Raw genomic sequence first — 19,459 nt, forward strand, 5'->3', positions numbered from 1 at the left:
TGGGTTAGATGGATGCCCCTCAGTCTATATATGATTTCGGTAAATAAACTGGCTACCATCCTGACAGAGGTGTAGAAAAAATCATTGGTCCCGGGAGAGCTACCAATCTACCCCAGTAGAGTCAAAGTGTCCCTGAGCAAGAGAGCCGACCCCTATCTGCTCCTCGCCAGCACACGGCTCCCACTGTCTGGAAATGATTAAACGCAGAGAATCATTTCCCCACGGGGATCAATAAAGGACACTTCTTCTTCTTATTATTATTTTCTTCCTCAATCACCTACAACGTAGCCATGATGTCCTTAATTGGTAAAAAAGTTAAAGACCCCACTGATCCTAGAAGTTATAAACCCGAGTTTGATTAATGTGGACAATGAAATTCTAACAAAGCTGTTGGGCTATGAGGTTGGAAATAGACATAGACATTTGATAGAGTAGAGTGATTTTTTATGTGGCATCCCCTCTTTTTTGGGGGTTTGGGGAAGCCTTTATTAAACGGGTGAATGTCATTTATTCAAATCCCAGAGCATCAGTGATAACAAACCATCAATTCAACCTAATGAGAGGAACCGAACAAGGAGGCCCTCTGAGTCCGTTACTCTTCACGACGTTCTTGGAACTTGTGGCTGTCCCAATCAAGGCAGGAGCGGATATCAGAGGGGTCTCACAAGGAGAGGAGGAACACAACATGTTTATGACGTGCAGAGGACATTTTATTGCTGATCAGAGACCCCCTGAAATCAATTCCCATGGTTCTTTCTACAAATGACTTTAAAAAAAAAGGCTATAAAATAAAATGGTAAAAATGAAAATGCATGCTAATATCTGTGTGTACTCGATCTATGAGGGAAACATTTCTGTTTAAATGGATCCTAATGAATGAAATATTTGGGAATTAGACTTGAAAACATGATCTCTATTAATATGGACCCTTTAATAAAGGTAAAGTTAAACTAATGGAAACTGATCAATTTTACCTCATGGGGGAAAAATCATAAGATGAAAGAGGCCCTGAAGTTTGATAGGGACAAAAACATGTCTACGGGATACACGGCTGGCAAAAGGAAAACATGCTATCAAAGTTATATTTGAAAATGGCCTATTTAGATCATTTGAGGACCTGAAGAAGCATGAATACGAGGAAGTCTGTTAGTCATTAATGGATCTACAAGGGGACACCGTTTCAAAAAACACGTGTTTCTAGAATTTTTCAAACCTCGTTTTCAAAGAACCACAATTCCATCGTAGAGGGCAGATATCTCTGAACCTGGATGAATGAAACCAAACCCAGTTATTGTCATTTTGGTTGACCGGATCTTTATAATTGGCATCAACGTTGCCGCCCACGTAGCTTACTGTGAAGTTGATCGTTGGGAACGTCCCACCTGGCCACCAGCTGGTCACAATCAGCAATCAATCAATCAGCAGCTGTGAGGATCCTTTATAAGGAGCGCTCAGAGGACTCAGGGGTGTAGCAGTGAATCTAGTATCGTCACAATGGCTGTGTGCTGCAGGGTGTCTTTGAGGTAAGGGACCCAACTGGTCTTCTGGAGGGGTTCGTGGTGTCTTGTGGCAGTTGTCTGAGCTCCTTTGTGTTTGCAGGATGTTGTGGATTTCGTGCCTGCTGATCTGCAGTGTCACTTGTGTCCCTGCACCAAAAGGTAATGTTGGCCATCTACAGAGCCCACGGTGCTTCACTTGGACCCCCACTGAACTGCCCCTAATCCTTTTCAGCAGGCTATGACCGTCCTGCACCGGCCTCTGGGCTTGACAACAGTTGGTACGGTTACGGAGGTGTGGGCTCCGCTGGGCCTGCGTTCTATTCCACCGGCTCCGGGTCCACTGACCGCGGCTCTGCAGTGTTTCCTGATGCTGATGAGGAGGAAGCTTCTAAGCCCGTGTTCAGTGACGTGTCGGACCTGGAGCCAGTGTTCTCGTTCAAATCCCGCTCCCGCTACAACAATGGAAGACGCCAGTTCACCCAATTTCGCTACATTCCTGGAGATGTCCTGTTTCCACCCATGCCGCTTCCTGGGAACCGCCCTGGACACCCTGTCAAAGATGGTCAATGAGCATCTTCATGGAATGGCACGTGCACATTTTGTTTGAGTTGAATTTAGACCTTTCTGGCATTGTTGCTTCTCTCTCTCATAGCTTCAGATGTAGCCCAACTAAAAGAATCTGGAAAGAAAAATAAAGTTCTTATCTGATCTGCCGTGTGGTCTTAACTGAGGTGTTTGCCACTGTCTATAGTTTATGTGCTTAAATGAACTGTTTGCTGAAGTCATTAATCTATTTATACAAAAAAAAATTTTGATTGAACTGGGAAACCTTTTAAACTGCTGCATGGAAGTTGTGAGTCACTTGTTCCAATAATTTACGCCAACTATTAACCTGACTTTGATCCAAACGAGCATTTGTTTTTGGACTCTCCACATGCACTTCAATGGTTCGCTGGGCCCCTAAAAGGGGCCACGGATAAGCTTTTCTTTTGAGGGATTTAGTGTGAGAGGCGCAGAAGCTGAACCCTTTCAGTGGAAAGTAACACAATGCTAGTCTGTCAACTGGCATTCTTTCAAGATTTTTTTTTTTGCAGGCGCTGAGTAAACCATTCAGTCTCTGAAGTAGAACCAAATCATTGCAAGCTCTAAATGTTTAATGCTTTGCTGTTAACCGTCCAAATGTAGCTCATAGTGAGGGGATTTGCTATCATATTTTCTAGAAAGTGAAGTAAAAAATGACTTTGCTTGTAGGCTACAAGTTGGTAATTCCCCCAGTTAAAGTCTGCAGAAATGTGGATTTGGGGAAAAGTCTCCTTAAACACTTGATAAGATAATGTGGCAGGGGGTGGATCTTAAATCTGTTCCTCTTGTCCATGAATATTCTGTTGGGGGTTTTATTCGCTTGGAACGTCATCTTTATTAGCAGAGTCCTACACAACCGCATTTAGCTCCTACAGATAAAGCTCGGAGGTGCAGATATTTACTTGTGAGGACGCACCCATCGTGTGACGCGTGTCCGCCCGTCCGTGGCTCCTCCGTGGGACGCACAGCGGCACAAGTAGGCGGAGAGGCGCCGCGACGCCCCTCTCACGGGACATCCATCCATCCATCCATTCATCCATCCATCCATTCATCCATTCATCCATCCGTCCATTTATCCGCACGCACGGACGCTCTATCTCTGCGGCTCCCACGGTCACAACATGCGGAGGGAGACCCAGGCGAGTTTTGAGGCGCTTCTCGGGCTGCATTAGGTCTTTCTTTGTGGGAGGCGGTTGGGGGGGGGGGGGGGAATCTAACGGGGACCCGGTCGGTAACGGAGGACTCGACCTACAGAGGGATCGCGCTCACGGACAAGATGAGCGGCGCGCGCCTCGCCCTGCACGGTAGATATCTTCTATTTTTAAACATCTATATTTAAGCATGACGATTGAAGGGAACATACAAAAGAACATTGCATTCGTGTAATCATCTGGTTTAATGTCCATATCTATTGGTTTATTCTTTTACACAAGTATTTTATTACTTATTACTTATTATGACGAAAGTGTTTGTTTGTATGGCAGTGTTCAGATTATTGAATGATGCTGATGATGAAATATCCAAATTTTAGCCAGAGTTGAGGTTTGTACTTTGGTAATATATATGCAAATGAACACATCATTAATAATGGAAGGCCTCTTTGGCATATTTAATCATACACTGTAAGAAAATGTGTAATACGTGAGCTTATCATCTTAATGTAAGTAATCAGCTGGGGAAACTGCATGAGGGTTTCTACCATGTGTATAAGTCTACCTGCTACACCTGTGTGTTAGACGTGCATGAAAGCGAAGCTGAACTCACGGATGCTCCTCCTTTTGGGGGTCCACCCTGCAGGGCTGCTGCTGCTCTGCCCGGTCCTCGGGGTGCAGCACCAGCTGCTGCCCGGGACCTGCAACTTTGAGCTGGGCACCTGCGGCTACACGTCAGACCCAGAGTACGGCAGCTGGAGCATGAATGAAGAAGGTACTAAGGTATTATTGACAGAAATAAACATGCTCGGAATACTCAACAAACAGATGAGTTAGTGCAGGAAACAGGTCCCGTTTGAATCCAATTCAATGTTTACTTATTTTACCTTTGTTTTGTTGTGCAGCCTCCCAACTTAAAACGAGCCAGTTACTTAACAAGCTTACCTATTTTATCGAACAAATATACTTATTTCAATGAGTTTTGTTGCTAAAGTAAATCTTCTTTGGAAGTTTATTTTGAAAAGACACTAAGCCTTTAACAACCGGAAACCGATGTGCCGTCCAAGATGACGTGTTATATGTTGAAAAGTGACTCTCTGGGGGAACCCCGAAGTGTTGGCTACGGACCAATCGTCTGCTCTCGATCGGTTGAGGGTGAGAGCTGCACATCTTTGACATTCAACTTCTCCTGAGTTCATCTCTAAAGTCATTGATTGTGCTGAGACAAACATTATCTGATTATTAGCCAACAATCATAGCCAACAATATTTAGACGTTGTGACCTTGTGCCCACAGATGAAATATAGTATGATGAATGTAGCCCTTAGTCCGGCCCAGAGAGCACATGTTTACCTGCTGTTTGAAGTGTGAACAGGACCTGTGCTCCGTTCACCTTCTGCTTAAAGGTGCTTTTCTCACTCAGTAACTTTTCCCAATCAGTGGACGCCATGTGTACCTCACTTAGTAAAACTTTTAGTTTCAAAGGTGCAAGGAAGTGTTACGTTTCATTGACATTGTCTTAACACAGGGTCCGATTGTGGTCAAACAGTACCATCTCTGTGTTTTTTACAGCACGCCTACCAACTTTCTCCAAACCTTTTATTTTTCTTTCTTCTCCTGCTCTCTAATAAATGTAGTGCAGTTATATTTAACACTACAAGCGCAGCCTGCGGTACGAGCCTGTCATTAGCCAGTTGCAGTGCGGCGGTGCTGAGGCTCTTTTATGGGTCAAACACACTGGAATGCCAAACCGAAATATTGCCGGATAGCTGTGGAGGCCGGCGGGAACCAAGGCTCTGCCCTAGTTTCAACCTTTTGTGTGCTACGAGACAAAAGATGAAGGTTTACACATTTACGAATACTTGACACAAGACTGTGAAACCACCGAGGAAGTTATTAATGTGTCCCCTACTACAAACTAAAATACTAAATATTTAGTAACTTTGTAACACAACTCTATTTTCACAGTATTATGACGTTGTTTCATAGTTACAACTTCATCTTATCTGTAAAATTCAAACAAATCAGTTTTTCATAATGTCATCAGTTTCTTGGATTTCTTTTTCCAGATAATAAACCAGCTCTTAAACAACTGTTAAAGTTGACCTGCCATTGGGATTTATATCAGTATTTGAGTGAGGTGACTCCCTGCTGTAAGACGAGCTGATTCACGACGGCTTTGCCCTGTGAAACGCGCCCTGGGAAACGCGCAAGCAAACACATCGCCCCCCCCCCCCCCCCCCCCCCCCGCATTGTTTTCCACTGACTGCTCACGCCGCGTGTGCCCCGCCACAGAGCCTCCTGTGTTTATCAGAGTCCGTCTGCACAGTTTACGTTCCCCGCCGTGAAGATAAGTGGCGGCGCAGCCTTCTCTCCTCGCCCCGGAGCGCCTTCACTGTCGTACGTGTGACACCAAAAAAGAGCTTCGCCCCCAAAACGCCAAAAAACGGGCCGAGACTACACCCGCCGTGGCAATGAATAGGTTCACAAAAAGGCGATGGGACCGCGGCGGTGTTTTACTGTTTGGTTGCCGTGGCAACCCTTTGGTGCTGCGGTGAGGCCGCGGTGGAAACGAGAACCTAAGGGCTGCGTTTTGAGGTTAAAACCGGGGTGGATTCATTATGTCCTCTAAACAGAGACATGAGGGACAGAGACGTGAGGATAAACAGAGAGAAGGGGACAGATGGAGTGAGAGGGAGAGCTGTCAGGGGCCTCAGACCACCAGGCTTTCTGACTCCTCTGCTTTCAGCCCCCCTCCATCCCTTTCCCCTGCCCCTCCGCTCTCTCCTCCTCTCCTCCCCCATCATTTTATAGCAGAAGTTACACTTAAAAGGGTAGTTTCTGTCTTTCTTTCTTTTATCAGAATAAGTTCCTTGACATTGAGTCAGCATATCATACTTTATTACAAGTAAGTGTAGATCAAATGGAGATAGAACACTAATGGCAAATAAGTTATAGGATACTTGTTTTGAATGTTCATTGCTTACTTCTCCGATCACTTTCATTTCAAAAGTAGAAGGGCGTGTTACCGGAAATGTTGCATCCTTGTGACTCCAAACTAATCAAAGTCACACCAACACAAGTAGACTCACTGGTTGATGCTGCAGTTCTCAGTCAGAGATAAATAAAGGGCGCACTTAAAGTGTTATTGACTACTTTAGGTACTTAGGATCGGACTCTGTGTTTTCCACAGCGGCCCATTGCTCTGCTAACATGTCTTTGGTCCTGTGTGCTTCTCTAGATTTCCATCTACTCGAGCACTCTGACGATTTACATAACTCAACTGCGACTTTAAAACGGCTAATAAAAAAAAAAGACGGCTCGGTGGAAGGTGATTTGCACCTTATTGACTTCAGGTGAAAGAGATACGTTGGAATGGAAAAAAGAAGAAGGAGCGAACGACTGCATTGAACGAACGTGTTCAAAAATGTGAAGCCCGGATGGGGGTAAACATAACGAACAACACGTGTGTGTGTGTGTGTGTGTGTGTGTGTTGTAGGGTGCTCTGGTGTGTCTCTAACCTCCATCCTTGTCAGACTTGTGTCTGCCTGCTCGGCACATCCTGCTTGCCCTCTGACCTTGCACTCCTCAACCAAAACAGGAAAATGACTCCCTGACTCAGCACTAAGAAAAAGCTTTTGATTATCAGATGCGTCTCTAAGGTACATCAGTACTGGTTGGACTGTGTCTACTCTGTCCTGCTCTTTTAAGATTGCCGTTGAACCTCATTTGACCAAATAAGGCTTTTCAAAAACGACTGCAGCTCCCCCTCCCCAACCAGAGTAAAGAAGTGATGGCACTGCATCCAGCTCCATCCAACTAAATAATAAAACATGTTTATTCAGAATGGCTGATGGGTAAAAACGACTGTGCTGTGACGGATTTTAAAGTTGCAGCCACCGATCTATTTCAGAACAAACATCATTGTCTCTTTCCAGTTTAGAAGTGACACACAGTGTCACAACGAGTGAAGCAGAGTTAACAAAAGACTAAAGATTTTGGGCTATTGGGAAGAAATCATCCATTTAGTTTTTTTTGCATTTGTCGATTTCCAGAAGATGCATTAGATAATGCCTCTTTAGCATATTCAATTATAACATTTAATGAAGATTATTATAACAATATTGTCTTAAGGTAAGTCAGCAACTCGGGAAGTTTCATGGCGCTATCTATTCTATTACAATGACTTTGTGTTGCCCTAAGGCTAAAAATATGAGTCTCTTCTATATGTCATGATAATGTTACTATTGTAAAATATTATACGACCATTTGATCTCACCCTAGGTCTATCGACATTTGTTTTATTTAAGTGGTAGCATCGTATACATTCAGAAAATTTAAAAAATACACACCCGCAACATAAGCAGACGTCCTTCCATTGATAAACCCGTGAATTTGACGTGTTTTTTGCTCATGTTGTCACAGGGCATTTGATAACGGTGGACTCGGCCTCCTTAAACAACCAGGACCAGGCGGTTCTAGTCAGTCCGCTCCTGGAGCAGGAGGACTGGAGCTGCGTGCGGCTGGTGTACCAGATCACCGGAGGAGGTTCCCTGCAGCTCCACCTCAGACCCGATGGAGATAATTTTGACTATCCTTTGTGGACGGCCAGCAGAGCCTCTGACAGCTGGCTCATTGCCAGCGTAGATCTGGCAAACACCACGACCCCTTACCAGGTAGGAGTAGTTAAGTCCGTGTGACGTTGAATTTGCTGCTCTATTGCATATCAGTGATCTATCAGATGTAGTTGGCATGACAGTATTTCTTACCCCCATGTGCTGAAGATCTTGAAAGTGGTCATAAGAACTCCTGCTATATATCCAGATTAAGGTCATGTGTTATGGGCGTAGTGACAATGTATTTGTAGTCATTGTTTTTTAATTAGATAATAGATCCTTTACATGGCATCTCCAACTGTTTATTTAAAAGAAAGAAGAAAGAAAACCGTGACAAAGATGACATCGCCTTCTGTTGACGGTATATATCACAGATGACACTATTGTAACGCATATTTCCAGGAAGGTGGTTGGTTTGTCATGTGAAAGAAGAACAACATGTAATGTGTTGTATAAATAAAGTCTTGCCAGACAATCTAAATTTAAAAAAGGCTGACCCTCCTTAAGTACAGAGTGTGTGTGAAGCCAAGGCCCCAAAGTGCTGTAAGAGAAGCAATGATGTCATCTCGGCCACTTTCTAAATTTAAACAGTTTCCTCATTGTCAATGCGAACTCGTGCCTCCTGCATCCAGTCTTCTTTGGAAACAACTATCAGAAAATACACATCATCTGAGAAAATAACAAATGTTGATGACTCCAAACGCTGTAATGGTGGTGGCGAGGTTGGTGAGGCTCACATGCCAAGTGAGTTATGAGGGGAAAACAGAACAGAAGTCATGTTGGTATGTAAGGTAATGCATGGCAAACATTTAAAGGCTGACTGATTAGGATTAGGAACCTTACATCACTGGCCAGCGTGCTGCAAGGCGCTGACTGCAAGTGATGTCTGTCTTTGGTAGGTATGAGCTCCTTAAGTTTGTAAGTTAGATAAGAAAGTACAAAAATAAGTAAGATCTGCCTTTACAAATTAGTGTGACTTTACATATGTTATGTTATGTGATGAGATATGGTGGAATGAGATTTGATGCACGGGTGTGTGTGTGTGTGTGTCTGTGTATGTGTCTGTGCGCGCACTGTGGCGTCTATAGAACCTTCACAATGCCCGCCCTCAAATACCTGACCTGAGGTGTTTAATGTGGTGGAAATGTTCTGTAATGTCCAATGGGACTCATTGCATTTACTGAAGTACATGTTCCGTTGTAGTGTTGTATGCTTTACTGTGAGTAAATACAAAAGATATGACCAATAAAGTAGTTTGGCGCCCCCTGTACAAATGAATGTATATATGTTTGTATATAAATATTAGTAGTTACTACTAAAACTCACATGTGCATTGTACAAAGTGGTACAGCAGTGGTGATAGTGATGCTTTTTATGTGATTTGATCAGAGCTAACTTCTCTTTTTCACATCCACAGATTTTGCTGGAGGGTCGACCTGAACGTGGCTCGGGGACTAGCGTGGCCATCTTTGAAATTCACATTGTTCCTGGTTACTGCATGGGTCAGTGTGTTATAATGCCTGATGTGTGTTTATTTATACATTATATGTGATGCTGAGTAAAGAGTGTTTTTTGCTGTTGCTGTTACCAGAGTGTAATTTTGAGGAGCATCACTTGTGCGGCTACAGCAACAGCTGGAACCCAAATGTCAACTGGTACGTTGGAGGGAGTGTGGCCAGAGAGCCTCAGTCTAACAACAATAACCAGAGAGGTATTCACTCACTCACAAACACACACACATCGCTGTATTTCTTTCTTTGTGAGGACCCACACATGATATTAGTCATTCCTAAGCCCCTAACCCCAATGTGAACCACCACGACTAACAGCCGAAGCCCAACCATTACCCTGAACATAACCCTTGCCCTTGCCCTTGCCCTGTACCTTAACCTTAACCAACACAACTGAACCCTAAAATATCCTCGTTCTCAAGGTCTGTGAGTTTCAAAAAGGAGAAACTTCTCACAGCCCCTGACAGAGCGGGCGGTGCAGTGTTCATTCTGCTCACGATGTGAAGGTTTATTCTGCTCAGGATATGAAGGACTAAAGGAACACGCAATGCTTCGGGACAAACATACCAAATACCAAATGCCCTGCATCATATGAACGTACATATATACATTTCTTTCATCTGTTGTTTTCCTCTTTCTTTGTTAACTTAATTACTCTGTACATTTTTTCAGAATCAGGCTCACTCAGGTTCACAAGCAGGTTTTTGGTGTATTGGTGCATAACATGCACATCAAATGTATATATTTTTTAAAGATTTAAGGAATGCATTGCAAATGTATATAAACTAGATATTACGAAAAATATGAAAAGTAACATAAAAGATTTTATGAAGAAAGTGGTTTAAAAATCTGTAAACAACTGTACAGAGATATATTCTCAAGGGTCTGCTCAGAGACTGAGGTGAAGAAATGAATGTAACTTGTCCATATGGGGGGGTGACGGTCCGTGTCAGGGCTGATGAGGCCAGTTGCAGTTGTACCTTTTAGTGATGTTAAACTCCAAATCCATTGGTTAGGGTTAGGGCTGCAAACAAAGGCAGTGTAGTTAACATGGATTGATGATCCGGGGGACAGAATCTGTAATCAGGAAGTTGTGCTGGCCAAAGGAATGAACTGCTCTATTGTTTGGTTTGGATGAAGACCTCAAGGTCATCCTTTAAAAAAAGTGACCTAGCCAATGCTCACTGCAGTTCGTCCAGACAACATCTGTTTCACCTCTAAACACTGAACAGGGTGAAAAATGAGTTAAAATGTTATTTCTAAAACCACACGCATAAATCTGACTGGACAAGCACACAACGTTCTGCTCGTCTGTGTCTTCAACTGTTCCAGGCTACTACATGTATGTGGACTCTGTGTACGCCAAGCACTTCCAGGAAGTAGCCAAGCTGACTTCGCCCATGACCACGGTGCCCATAGCCGGCTGCCTGTCCTTCTACTACAACAGAGATCAAGAGAGAGGGAACATCTTTTCGGTTTTCACCAGAGACCAACTGGGCCACTACGAGGAGATCTGGAGGCCAGGGGTGTATGCTACATCTGGCTGGACTCAAGTCAGCGTCGATATCAAGGCCCCTCACCCGCTGGAGGTCAGTACTGGAGGTAGCATTCACAGTTATAGTCAGAAGACCTATACTTATTTAGAAATAGTGGTTAAAGAGGACATTTTAGGAAGATTCCACTTCAATAGATCTTGTGGCTGTGGCGAAAAAGGTGCCGTTAGTCATGATCCTTCAGACCACAAAGAACCACATGAACTTGTGGTTAAAGGGTTTTAATATGTCACCTTTAAGGTTAAGCTACGGTTTGACAGGGAGGGAGGATGCGAAGGGTCTAACAAAAGATGCCTTTAGGATGCATCATGGAAAATGAAGGATCCAGGGTTGTTTGAGCTTGACCCATGGGGGCTTCTTACAGCCACAGAACCTCAGCTGACGCTGCACAGATTCTGACCCGTATTGCAGCCAGCAGAGATCCGTGTTCTGACCCTTGGCAGCCTCCGCATTGATGACTCTTGTGGTTACCAAAGAGGCTCTCCCTCAGCCTGTGTGCGTTGGCCCCTCTGACAGCTGCAGCTGGAAAACTGTAAGACTTTCACCTGGCCCTGCACATTCTGGTGTAGAATCAGAGACTGAGCCCACACATGCATCACCATAACAGGAGTCATGTCTCTTGTCTGCAGCTTCCCTCCGGCAAGCTTTCCGCAAGACAACTTGTTGACCAACAACTATGAACATAATACAGTACTGTTCATGGAAACCGTTAAAGGGCTTTATGTTGCAGATGGCAAAAACACATCAGTTTGATGACGTCTCCATCATGAAAAATAGTTTCTTCTATCTGGAGGCCGTTTGATGGTCCAGGTATGTCCCTCGGTGACAACCATTGCCTTAGTCTATTCCACAGTGGAGCAGAGAACCTTTTGGAGGGGGGGGATTTTACATTTTCATGACAGAGTAGTTCTTTAAATGTGGCTTTGGACTGCTCCAGTTAGCATTTCCATCTAATTGGTTGGTTTTCATGTCAAACTGTAAAAAGATCATATCAAGAAAGGAAGACAAATAGGAAGCCATACTCCACTGAGTGTTGTGTGTGCAGCCGAGTGGATGGAAGCACTCAGTGACTTTCCACCGCCCTGTCAAACGGCCCTTCTCCATGACTCCTCTGTTTCCTCTCCTTGTGCTTTCAGACTAGACTGCTGCGACTGTGGAAAAAAGCTTGCATAACGTTACCAGCTGGCTCATCCAAGCCAAGAGTCGTACAGAGCTTTTCCATCAGGCAACACATTTGGCCGACTAACCCATGTTTCTGGATATACCCAACACTGATGTCACTGTATGGCCTCTACAGGTGTCACCATATTTCAATCAGGAAATAAAATGGAATAATTAGTAGTTTACATTTATTATGCTGGAGGTATTAGTTAAACAGAATTCACGCCAGCAGGGCGCTAGAGGCCCGGGTGGTACGGCACACTTAAAGGAGACGGCAACAGCTGATTAGGCTAGCGAAGAGGGTTGTGCTTATTGGCTGAGAGGGTCCAGCTGATACACATCCGATAGAGTCTAGGACTCCTCTGACAGTGACAGCCAGTCTATACTGGCTGCTGGTGAGGGAGCAGTACGAGCCTTGGATGTATGCGGTGATTGCAGTCATACATCATCGTTGCCCATTGCTCGTTGCCCATCGTTGTGGTCGCTGTTTATTTCTATGTTTGGTGCCAGGTGGTGTTTGAGGTGGCCTTCAACGGTGCCAGAGGGGGATACGTGGCAATAGATGACATCTCCTTTTCTCCTGAATTTTGCCACACTGACACAGGTGATTTTAGCGCAGTAAATGTTGACAATGTCGATATCATGGCCTTTCGTTTTAATTGGACATTTTCAGGAATAATAGACAGAGCCAGCATAAGGCCTAGCCGAGACCGCCAACTTCTGACCAGATTTTGATTTACACATAGTTTATTTGCTCCAAACTCGCCTTCTTTGAAAAGTTTGTTAAAATATAAATACTTTTCACATCCCTGACCTCTGTTATTAAAGATGTTGCGTTTTGTGTCCCAGAACCAACCGTTGACCCCTCCATAGCCAACTGTGACTTTGAGAATGGGCTGTGTCTGTACCATCAGGAGTGGACAGAGAGTAAGGTGTGGAGCATCATGTCAGTAAAGCCTAATGCCTACAGGACAGGAGACCATACCACAGGAACAGGCGAGTCACCCAAGACATGATTCTAGCTGTCCGGTCGGTTTTTCACAGCAATACTTTTTGGGTTTGTTTTTTTACATGAACGCTAACCGTGTCAAGATTTATGATTTAAAATGGACTACAAAGTTCTAAATTGTGGATTTTGGAAACAATCGTTTCAAATCGAATATACATACTTTGCAACATCATTTTGAAACAATCATGCGGTTTTGCCTTGAAACTTTCAACTGAGGCCGTAATCTCATGTGTACAATGTTTACCGAGGTAATAAATCAAGAGAGAAGTGGGCAAATTGTTCAGAGACATCTATACAATCAATGGTGTCACCGGTAAAGCCACTACAAATAAACAAAGTTGAAGGCACTTCAGCACTAACTTTGCTTGCCCTCTAAGCAATACGATTGGTTTCCCAACTCTGCGCCTTCTGAGGGGCGGCTTGGTTTCCTTTGCACATTGTCCCACTGACCACCTCTGTTGTTAATCATGATCTTCCTCCCATCTCTCTTAGGAGGTTTCCTCGTGGCAAACACACGTTTTACTTTGCAGCCCGGCTATGTGGGTCGGCTTCACGGTCCTTTGTTACCAGGCAACCACAAATACTGCCTGAGGTTCTACTACCTGCTGCATGGCTTTAGGAAAGTAGACAATGCTCTGTTTCTCTACATTTATGACGAGAACAATGTGGCCCAGGAGAAGGTGTGGAGCCTGACCGACACTTCCAGGGCTGTATGGACTGAGGTGGAGATCACCTACATGAAGCCAATGTTCACCAAGGTGTGAAACATGGGTGATGTATGTGGAAGAAGGGTGAAGACTCAATAGATGAACGGTTGGATGGATGGACAATAGATGAATATGGATGGATGGATTGCTAAACAGAAGGGTGGATGGATTGTTGAAGAAATGGATGATGGGAATGATGAACAGATGGATTCCTAAATGTCAATGGAGTGGATGGATGAATTTGGATGGATGAATGGCTTGCCGGATGGATGGATAAATCAATGATGGATGACGATGGATTGGTGGACGAAAAGGATGGATGGATTGTTTTTGGATGGATGGAGAGATAAAAGCAAGGATGGATTGATCGATGGAGTGGATGGATGATTTTGGAAGGATAGATGGACTGATGGATGGACAAGAGTAATACGTGGATAAATGGCTGAATGGCCGTCTCAGTCTTTTCTTGTGTTTCCCAGGTAGTGTTTGTCAGTATATGTAAGAACTTCTGGGAATGTGGCCTGGCTGCCATCGATGACATCACAGTCAGCCTGGGGGACTGTCAAATGACAGCAGGTAAAAGGCTTGCGAGGACATGTGGTTGAAATGCACTTGTTGGAAGTCGCTTTGGATAAAAGCGTCAGCCAAATGACATGTAATGTAAATTAATGTAATACACTGACAACTGTTGTTGTCAGAAGCCTCTTTGAAGCCATTTCAATAATAAATCCAGCCTGAAGTGTCCCACTTTAATTGTCCATCTCGCTCCTCAGGCTCCCTCCCGGGCCAGTGTGACTTTGAAGGTGGAGTCTGCGGCTACATCCAGGACAAGAGAGAAGACAAAGCCGACTGGCTGAGAACCCGAGGACACACCCCGACCTCTTTTACAGGACCCCGAGGAGACCACACTACTGGGGTGGGTGAGTCATTTCCTCATGCGTTGCTTTGTTCATTCATCGGAAAGATCGCAACCCCCACCGCCCCCGACTGGATGGAAGCGGGTGTGGATGAAAGCGTCATCTCATTTTCCCTATAATTCTTGTAAGATGTCTAAACATGTGAGTAGGTGTGTTAGTTTTTGTTGCATGCTTCATGTACTCAGTCTCCTGTTCTTCAAGTCCCACACCGTGTCTTTCTCCTTCCTCCCCCAGGCTACTTCATGTACATCGAGGCGTCCCTCATGCGTCCAGGTGACAAGGCCCGACTGCTGACCTCTGACCTCCGGGGCTCTTCGTCCCCTCAGTGCCTGGTCTTTTACCACCACATGTACGGCTCCGGCACCGGCATACTGAGCGTGCTCCTGCGCCGCGCCGACGGACAACGCGACACTCTGCTGTGGCGAAGCCGCGGCGAGCAGAGCGTCAGCTGGATGAGGGCCATGGCGGACTACCACTGCGACGTCCGACACCAGGTGCGTCAGCTGGGGGTGGGTTAGGGGAGTCACAGACCGGCTCCTTGGGGAATGTTTTCCTCGTCTCCATCCTCACCTGAATGAATGATTAGCTGTTAGCTTGTCATTGATCAACCTGTTCCGAGGCTTAAACTCTTTGTTTCATTACATATCGGTGGACAAACAGTGGAGCCACTCTAAAAAGTGCCAATGTCCACACCAGCAGTGATCTGTTACATAACAGCAGTCACGTCATTTAGTGTGCTGGTGAAAAAGACACATTTAAGCACGGGCGTAACCACGCATTCTTTGGGGGGTCGTGTCCCCCCCAACATACAGCAGAAAATATGTAAAATGTATGTTCTCCGTTTATGAACCCTGTCGATGGGTCGGTCTCTTGTTATGTCTAACTCTGTTCTAAATGTGCAATTCTCATTAATAAATATCGAATTGTAGGCAATGCACTTAACAGGAAAAAGGGAAGGTTTATTCATTTGGACCCCCCCCCCACCCCCCCCCACCCCCAATGTCCATGGTTACGCCCTTGCAATTTAAGTGCAAACTTTAAATACAAATACAGGTTAAAATGGTCTTGCACACTGTTTGACATGATGGACGTCCCCCTCAGCATCACCTGGTTGCGTCTTTCCTGCAGATTGTATTCGAAGCCATCCGGGGCCCGACACTGCGGAGCGATATCGCCATCGATGACATCCATTTCCAAAGGGGGCCTTGTGAAGGTTAGCGTTAACCCTCATTTGACTCTCATGCAGACACAGCGCTGCAGTGCACAAGAGAAGCATAACATCTGTCGCGTCTCTCCCTCCTCCTCAGATCCCGCCGACGTCACTCCGTACTCGGGCTTCTCCGAGTATTTCAATGAGATTGAGAAATGAGACGGCCGGGACGTTCAATCTCACAATCGTTGCACCTCACACTCATCACTCAAATACGCAACGACAGGCCGGTGTTAAGGCCAGTCAACACTGCACGAAAGAAAGGTTGTGCAAATATTTGCCATTTATTTGGCACAGGATTTATTTTATTTTAGTCCCCTAAACCGCTTGTCAGTATAGTTGCTACGAAATGTTCCTCAAAGCAAACTGTGTATTTTCTGGGGAGTATTGTTAGCGCCAATGAATCAACATTCAGTTCTCTAGTGAGCATTTGGAGCCAAACGAAATCAACAGTTTCTGTGTTCATGGTGATAAAGGTCCGTGTCAGTGCTGTGTTTAACACTGCAACAGGCGAAGAAGACATGTCAGGCTACAATAAAAATAAAATGCGATAGTAGATACATTTATTATTGGTTTGGATATTTTAATGAGAGGGAATGTGGCCAACCTCCCTAAAAGCTGCTCAGAGAGGTCGTAGTTCCTAAATGTGGTTTAAAGACTCAGGATAAAAAAATCTGTAGGAAAGAAAAACAAAAAGTAAAACCAGAGTGCATAGAAGTGGTGCGTAGATGTGGTTTGTGTGGGAGGAAAACAAAGCACACGGCCACTAGACAACACCATGGACACATTAATGGTAAAAAAACACACCAGGCAGCGGCAACGGACACTTGTTTGGCCTCCAAAACGCAAGCAGGCAGTACTAGTAATAGTCCTTTCATTTTTTGCCTTTTTTCCACAATTGTTTGTTTACTTCTGTCCTGTTTTTATTTGTTTTGTAGTATCCAATGTTTCAATGTACACATGGATTGGATTCCCGTCTCACAATAGGTCCACGGGTGTTTTGGTGGTGTTTTTTCATCAGATTCCACACAAGTCGTATTACGTTAGTTCCACTGTGACAAAGGATACGAGTCCAGCATCAGTCTTAAGCCCCAATCAGATATTGTCACTTTTGTTTTTGGTAAATCCAGTGTATCAGTATCTTCTCAAGGCATGGATTTGGGGAGGTGCTGGAAACCTTCCCAGGGGATTTAATCAGTGCCCAGTTATTTGGTATTGTAACATCCCTGTGGACTTTTCAGCCAATCATGCTACTAATCTTTAATCTTTAGTTCTGCTGGGCACCACTGCAGCTGTCAGCCACACTGAATGTGGAGGTGTGAGCAGTAATCCAGAGGTCTGGAACCTGACTACATACTGTGTGCTTCTCTACTGACGACTTGACATTATTTCTTGCTTTTCTCACAATTCTATTGACACCAAAGTGCATGAATCCGTCACTTGAACCCTCCTGTTGCTGCCATCTTGTTTTTTTTAAAACCAGCAACACAACAAAAACACGGTAATCCACCAGAAAGAGAGGTAGCCCCGCCCTAAAGCATAGCTTGCTTTATGGTTTATTTATGACTCTAAATTTACCATAATTAACTCAACAAACATTGTGCTGTGGATTTGAAACTAGAGATTGAGACATCAACTCATGTTTAGTTTGTGTCCAGAAGGAATTAATCGAGAGAAGAAGAGTCATTTAATACAACCAGACTTCCTCTTGTAACCAGAGGAGTCGCCCCCTGATGGACATTGAAGAAAATGCAAGCTTAAGACATTAAAACTTTGTCTTCCCTCTTTACAACCGGAGGTCTTTGTGTAGCGTAGAGTGCTTCTCAGTGCTCCACGACAATATTTTTGGTAACTCTCAAATCATTCCTCAGGGAGAACATCAAAAATATTAAAAAGGCCAAATATTTGGATGGTCAACCAATAATATAAGTTCAATGTAGTAATCCTAAGTCTTCATTTCTATCATAACTAACCGTTTGTAAACATTTCTTGAGCAAACCAAGCCAGGTTTGTGTTTGTGTTTGCTTCTATTCATGTGTGGATTCATTCATCTCATGGACCACGACAACATGTGACGCCCGATGAGCTTTTTACGGCAGTCAAACCAGATCATGTTTTGAAGCCTGTTCTTTTCTGTTATTTGACATTCTTTTCTTTTCTATCAGGTCTCTATGTTACTTGCAGGATATATACAATGTGTAAATAAAAAGGCAAACTACATAGACAAAATCATTCGGTTTGACATTGAATAAAATTGTGTTAACGTAGTAGTACTTTTGACTTATATTTTACATACGTTACTGAAAAAGCCCGTTTCTGGATATCTACCTGAGACTGATGTGCCCGGATGAGACTCACACGACAGCGTCGCTATGGGGCTATGTTTCGTAGCCTGACTACCGATCACATGGTTCACGCTTTTACATCACATTACATCACATCATGTCACGACTGGTGAGTACATGAAACGAGGTAAAGACCCACATGCACACAATATAGGCAAAGACTTCAGGGTTTTATTGTAAAACTGGAGGTTTAAAGATTCCTGGAACCCAGGCCCTGTCAAAGTTTATCTTATTTCAAATTTAAATTTGAGTGTAGCCAAAGGGCAACGTCTGCAGTGTGTCGCAGCCCACAGTCAGAGGCTGCCACCCGATTCAGTGCAGCCGCAGTGAAGAATGCCACGCCCTTCTTTTAGGAGTAGGGTGTAAACACAGAGGCATCATTCAAGTCCAACTCCCATTTCAGAATCCAGGAACTTCTATGACTTGTAAACATGGTTTCTTAGCAGCATCTTTCGGAAAAAGAATACTCCCGAGCCTCTTTGGTGGCATTTATTTTTCATTTTGAACTCTGATGCCAAAGAGCAGCTTGGTGGCGTCTGCCGTTTTCTAGACATTTGATCCACAACCTTTAAGTGGTTAACGACTGTACTGTACTCCCACTGTGGGATTGACTTACGGTTACTTTTTCTTCTTCTTCTTTACAATAAATATCTGTACGTGTGACCGCACCAAACTACGATGGGTCATACAGAGTAATAGATGTGATGTGTTTAACCCACTTACTGCTTTTGGCCGGTACTTAACATGGCAGATCTGCCACACGGAGGCACCTGTACAGTGGAAGTGGAATGGAGAAGGTGTAGGAAGCCAGAAAGGAACCGGACCAAAAGTCCAAACCGAAAGCAAATGCAAATGGGGCATGAAAAAATAAAGATATAGATCATGATCATGTTCAAAACAGACGAGCTTCAGGTTTCTGTCTCAGATGACAGATTTACAGTTAAATTGTGTGTGTGTGTGTGTGTGTGTGTGGATAGGAATAATTTTGTAACAAGCCAGGTTTTTAATACGCTATTAATCTTTAGAAGGGAGATAGTGAACTCATCAAAATGTCCTTTTCATAGCCAAACCAATAGCGAGAACAAACAGAGGTCTGTTGAAAAAGAGACTCAGAGACTCTTGTTCAACAGTTAGGGAAGAGCCCCCTCTGATGGTTAAAATAGTTCACTTGTTTTTACCCTGGCCAGGGTTAGGGGTT

The 19,459-nt window shown here is 44.2% G+C and overlaps 1 protein-coding gene across 2 annotated transcripts; it reads left to right on the forward strand.

Moving 5' to 3' along the window:
- The first annotated feature begins 3,287 nt into the window (after positions 1-3,287).
- mamdc2a (MAM domain containing 2a) lies at positions 3,288-19,156 on the forward strand. 2 transcript variants are annotated; one of them, XM_037483321.2, is made up of 14 exons: positions 3,288-3,385; positions 3,879-4,007; positions 7,658-7,908; positions 9,266-9,350; positions 9,440-9,559; positions 10,692-10,948; positions 12,584-12,677; positions 12,923-13,069; positions 13,575-13,840; positions 14,269-14,365; positions 14,563-14,709; positions 14,941-15,200; positions 15,835-15,919; positions 16,014-19,156. In XM_037483321.2, exons 1-14 carry the CDS (start codon positions 3,358-3,360, stop codon positions 16,073-16,075), a joined length of 2,028 nt encoding a protein of 675 aa, XP_037339218.2. In that variant the 5' UTR covers positions 3,288-3,357; the 3' UTR covers positions 16,076-19,156. The 2 variants fall into 2 exon arrangements, with proteins under 2 accessions (XP_037339218.2, XP_062418304.1); XM_062562320.1 differs by lacking the exons at positions 15,835-15,919; positions 16,014-19,156 and having other exon boundaries at positions 14,563-14,705; positions 14,941-15,134.
- The last annotated feature ends 303 nt before the right edge of the window (positions 19,157-19,459 follow it).

This window comes from Pungitius pungitius, chromosome 5, assembly GCF_949316345.1.
Source record: "Pungitius pungitius chromosome 5, fPunPun2.1, whole genome shotgun sequence".
Classification (NCBI taxonomy): domain Eukaryota; kingdom Metazoa; phylum Chordata; class Actinopteri; order Perciformes; family Gasterosteidae; genus Pungitius; species Pungitius pungitius.